At 37.5% G+C, this 5874-nt stretch overlaps 1 protein-coding gene across 1 annotated transcript in view; it reads right to left on the bottom strand.

The window, feature by feature from the left end:
• The window catches only part of LOC105511664 (WD repeat-containing protein 35-like), a gene marked incomplete at its 3' end in the record, with an annotated part of 85666 nt that overhangs the window by 5188 nt on the left and 74604 nt on the right, over positions 1-5874 (bottom strand). The window contains 4 exon segments of the mRNA XM_011941840.1: positions 61-193; positions 832-978; positions 2349-2552; positions 3184-3320. Of these exon segments, the coding sequence (XP_011797230.1) occupies positions 61-193; positions 832-978; positions 2349-2552; positions 3184-3320 (621 nt within the window).

Below are 5874 nucleotides of genomic sequence, written 5' to 3'. Positions count from 1 at the left end.
TAACATAAAATTTTATAAAGTAACCTAACAATTCCAAAACCTAAAATTTGCAATACCTACTGGAAGTAACTTGTGGTTTTCTGGAAGTGAAATGGCAAGGTTCTCTAATCCCTCATAATCCTCTAACATATAGTAACATTCAGCTAAGCGTTCCTGGTTCCGCCCTTGTACATAATATTGTACAGCATTCAACCTACAGAAAGAAAAAAGGAAAAGCTTGTAGAACTAATATGAATCTCCTGATAAATAAGCCCTTTCAACCAAAATGTTCCTTCATCAGAAGTCCCAGTGCTAGTATTACTATTCATTATCTTCAGCTCCAGAATAACTTTCAAAATGGGGAAAAAAATCTAAAGCATATTCTAGTTGTAACATTCCTTGGCTATTCTTAAGAAATACCACTGCTTTGCTCCCAAACACCGACATAAATAAGCATACTAATCAAAATGAAAAGAACAAAAGTCAGTGATTTCTGAAAATAATATATAATAAAGCAAATAAAAACATTTATTAAACTTTGTTCAAAAATAAATCATAAAACATCGTAGAATTATATACTCAAAGTATCTCTTTGACTACTATCAAAGTAGTCTCAAAGAGAAAACTGTGTGGAGCTAAGTGCAAGTTTTGTGTTTATACACTCCAAATTTTTGTCGTGCTCATCTCACAACTTCACAGGATCTCTGGCTTTCCAAGATGAATCTAGAGGTATCTGAATCTTAGAATTCAAGAAGATGATCTTCATTTCCCCAGGATTACTTCCTAGAGAAGCACTCAGGCAGCTACTAAGTGTTGCACAAATGCTTGAGGAGCTCCAGGTAAGTTACATACCACTTTTGTCGATGAGCAAAGTAGTCTCCAATGGCACTGTTGGCTTGTTCCATGAGACTGTCATCTGCATCACCAGATCCAGTTTTCAGGAGCTGGAGTACTCTAAACCAATCCCCCAATTTCAGCCGGAGGCCAATAGCAAGATCCCTACAAACAAAGGCATTCATTCATTCATCTATTTGACAAATATTTACCAAGAGCCTACTATGTGTTAGGCACAGTTCTAGTGCTGAGACTACACAGCAGTGAACAATGTGACTCTCCAAACATTTTAGAAACTTAGCCTGACTAGGTAAGAGGAAATGAGGAGCACCTGGAGGTTATGGTTTGAATGTGTGTCCCCTCCAAAATTCATGTTAAAACTTAATCTCCATTGTGATAGTATTAAGAGGTGGGGTTTTTGGGAAGTCATTATGTCTGCCCTTACGAATTGATTAACACCCTTATAAAAGACTCTTCAGAGAATTTGCCCCTTTTGCCCTTTTCACGTTCCACTATGTAAAGGCATAACATTCAAAGCACCATCTTGGAAGTAAGACAGGGCCCTCAACAGACACTAAACCTGTTGACGCCTTGACCTTAGACTTCCTAGTCTCCAGAACTGTGAGAAAAATATTTCCATTCTTTATAAATTATCCAGTCTCAGGTATCTTGTTATAGCAGTCCAAATGGTCTAAGATACTGGACTAGGGAAAAGAAAACAATGTTGTGCCTTTACTTTCCTGGACTTTCAATTTAGCAAAATAATGATTTAAATAATAATCATTTCTTTTCAGCAATTTCTTAGACATGATAAGGTTTATTTCAAAACAAAACAAGGTGTAAACACATGTGGTTTTATATCTTTTTTCAGAGCCTAAGTAGTATTAGAGATCTCCTGGGAGTATAAATAACATTAATGAAAATGAGATACAATGTTAACAGCTGAAATGAAGTTCAGACAGACTCTCCACCTTGAGGTTCAGTAGCTAAGATTCTCTGCTTTCACAGCAGCTGCCTGGGTTTGATTCCTGGCGAGGGAGACAGGCCTTACAGTTCTTTAATTCAAAAGAAGAAATATTTGTGAAGTTCATATATTATTTTATATAAATCAAAAATGAAAGATAAAGAACTAATCTCACTCCCTAACTACTTCTGATTTTTATTTTATGCCTCTTGACAACAGATAATTAAATAATGACCTAAACAAAGAAAGAAAGAACTGGAATAATGAGCTGTCATAAATCTGAAAGATCCCAGTCTCTGTTGTTCTATCATTTTTTCCCACCAAATAAAAAAAAAAAAACCTCCCATAGTCAGCCATTATTAAATTTAAAAACAGAGAAGAAAACTGCCTCCAGACTATGAAACACAAATAAATGAGGGGCATGTAGAATATCTAGGTTGTAATCCAAACGTAAAATTAATTTCTGAAAGAAACTGTATGACACACCTAATCTATTTATAGTCCCCATTTGTAAAAAATACAATGATGAACTGATAGAGTACTCGGGGATGCCTGCACCTTTGTAATTTACCTTCTGTCCATCTCGAGATATGTTCTTTCAGCCTCTTCAAACCTGCCAAAGTGGCCAGCAACTTCAGCCTGTTTCATTGACTCACTCGGTAGTTTGCCCAAGCGCTTCACAAACTTAATGCCTTGGTAATCTTTGCAGCGCACAAATGCTTGCTCTGCAGTGTATAGATCCAGTTTCTGAAGAGCTGCTTCAGCCAGTAGGCGCCTTTATTTTAAAAGAAACAAAAACATAAATGCATATTGCAAATTACTGATAAACTAGTCTTGAATCACAATTATCAATTATTATGTCTATTGTTTCTAGAGAAACATGGTGGAAAGTAACACATGTAAACATTTTTCCTTTTTTTTTTTTTTTTTTGAGACGGAGTCTCGCTCTGTCACCCAGGCTGGAGTGCTGTGGCCAGATCTCAGCTCACTGCAAGCTCCGCCTCCCGGGTTCACGCCATTCTCCTGCCTCAGCCTCCCGAGTAGCTGGGACTACAGGCGCCGCCACCTCGCCCGGCTAGTTTTTTGTAGTTTTTTAGTAGAGACGGGGTTTCACCATGTTAGCCAGGATGGTCTCGATCTCCTGACCTCGTGATCCGCCCGTCTCGGCCTCCCAAAGTGCTGGGATTACAGGGTTGAGCCACCGCGCCCGGCCGTAAACATTTTTCAAATAATATTCTGCTTATTTTGAGGACTTCCAAATCTAAAATGAATTTCTATATTTTAAAAAGAAGAGCAAGAATGGAAGTTTGTTCCCATCAGGAGGATAGTAGGGGAGCAGAGGGACAGAGCTGAGACTTTAAAAACCTACACCTGACATCCTGGGAGAGTTTGCTTTTTTTAAATACCAAAGTCGGGGGTGTGGATTGTCCTCTATGAACTGAGATGCATCTTTAATTCCAATCTTCTCAACCAGTGCTCAGCTATCTCGCAGAGACCGAATCTCAAAGTTAATTAGGTAATCCTTGTTTGGATGTTCTGGATCCTGAAAGTAAAGACGGAAACAAAAAAAAATTCAAATACTTGCTGTTAGAGTATATGTTTCTTTTTTATATTAAAAACCAGAACAGAACAAAACAAGAAAAAAAACGGCATCGTATTGTGAGCAAAATAAGGAAGGGAAGTCTTCATGTTTGGGTCTTTTGAGTTATTTGAAAAACACCCAAAACCCACAAGTGAAGTCCCTCCTGAGGCAATCAGGTAGCCTATGAGGAAAAGGGGACAGAGGAAAATGGCAGAAGCGGTCCCTCACAGTTACGCATTCCTGTTTCCCTCTGCTCAGATTGGTTTTTCACCTTAAATGAGATAACATATCTCAAAGATTCAGGACAATGCCTAGCTGTACTATTTACAGTATTCAATATTCATTATCTCAGAACTGATCTAATGCTCTCCTGCTTCAGAACTTTGAACAGGTAAACCATCATGACTGAATCACAGCACCCACTCTTTTCTGGCAACTGAATTACTGATCCATCTCCTCAACTCTTCTACCTGAGGCCAAGAAGTGTGTCTTATTGGCTCTTAATAGTTGCTGAATTGATGAACAGATGAACTTTGGGTAAATCATTTTACCACTGAGAGCCCTTCTTTATCTAAAAACCTTCACGAAATTCAATATAATCATCAATTACAGCAACAACACCACAGGCATTTTCATGCATTCTAGAGCTTAAGGCAATTGGAAATTTATGAGCCTTTCTTGAAAAACACTACTAATGATGAAATCCAGCCAACTAAAAGATTAATCAAAATTAAGAACTTATGTACAGAGAAAATGTAGTAAAAAGCTTTGAATTCATTTAAATATTAAGACTAAAAACTGGAAATTAGGATTATAAGACAAAATTAAAATGTTCTAAATCTTGACCATGTAAAAATAATGTATCTACAAAAGGAAAAACAGAAGAAAATGTACAAATGTTATCTTTCAGAGTGGAAAGACAATACTATTAAAAATTAAAATATAATTTAGACTAATAACTTCCTGGTTTTTCATAATTTTTCTTCTCAACCCAGGAAAATGGTATTGTTTGTAGTGGAAAAATACTATCAAAATGTCTAGAATTCCTTTAAACTCACTTTCAGGTTATCTAATTAAATTAACACTAAAAAAGTAGATTGTACAATGATGCCATTTTTATAAAATTACTTCTGTTCATCCATCTAAATCTATCAAATCCATATTTCCATATATAACGTGCAGCTGTAAGGAATGATGTTCTGATGTTTAATCTAATGGTAATGACTAAAATATCTGAGTTGTGGGATTTACGGTTTTTTTTAAACTGTTTTCAGTACTTTTCTGTATTGCTTGAATTCTACGTAACTGTGCCATTTCTTTAAGCAATGAAGTATTCATTTTTAAAAATCAATTTAACCAATACTTTCTGAAAACCAACTCTATATCAGATGCTTGCTAGATGTTAGGGATTCAAAAAGCTCACTTTCTATCAAACCATTAAATATATAAAAACAGACAAAATATTTCAGTCACCTTAGTTTGACTCTACCCATTTATGACTGTTTTTTAAAGGGCACTGGAAAAACCACATATTTGGAAAAATAAATAAATAAATACATGAATAAGGTCTTCTTTCCCTGAATCTTTTGGGAAAGAAGACAAGCAGAAAGACATCTTCTGGCTAGGCATGGTGGCTGACGCCTGTAATCCTAACATTTTGGGAGGGCAAAGTGAGAGTTTCACTTGAACCCCGGAGTTCAAGACCAGCCTTGGCCAACATGGCGAAACCCCATCTCTACAAAAAAAAACCACAAAAAATTAGCCAAGCATGGTGGCCTGTGCCTGGGACCCCAGCTACTCACGAGGCTGAGGTGGGAGGATCACTTGAGCCCGGGAGGTAGAGGCCACAGTGAGCCATGATGGCACCACTGCACTCCAGCCTGGGTGACAGAGAGAAACCCTGCTGAAAAAAAAAAAAAAAGACATCTTTCTTCACATGTGAGGAAAAGGAAAAAATATTATCTGGTGGTACTGTATTCAAGTTAAACAGGCAATGAAATAAGTTCATTAGTTTTACAAGTCATATACCTTAAACAAGGACAAGAAAAGTGCTATCCACATAGAGAAGAGTCAAATAGTCAAATCTGGAGGTTACATAATCTAGGTAATAACAGCCCAGACTCCATTTTTGATGGTTGGCTGCTGACAGCTTTTAAACCTCACCCCTTCTTCTTCCCCTCTGCCTCATATGGGGCAAGCTAATGAGAAAGTCCAGATGCTCCTTACTTTGGGGCGCCAGTGAGTTTCAAACCACGTAAGTCCCTATCCATTAAAATCCTCACCCCAGACCCACTCCCTAACTACTAAACAACAAAACAACAACAAAAACACCCTCAAGCCAGTCTCCTGTCCCTGTGCTTTCCAGACATTTCAGACAGCTTGGGAAGCCTGCCCTTCTCTCTCCTAAAAAACCTCATTATGGAAGATACATTCTTGGTGTCTCTATGGTATCATCAATCTTTACATCCAAACCAAATTTTGGGTGGGGGCCCATCCTGTTGCTGCATGGTGGTTA

The sequence above is a fragment of the Colobus angolensis genome, unplaced genomic scaffold (assembly GCF_000951035.1).
Source record: "Colobus angolensis palliatus isolate OR3802 unplaced genomic scaffold, Cang.pa_1.0 Scaffold201, whole genome shotgun sequence".
NCBI lineage: Eukaryota > Metazoa > Chordata > Mammalia > Primates > Cercopithecidae > Colobus > Colobus angolensis.
This window is presented reverse-complemented; position numbering and strand designations above follow the sequence as displayed.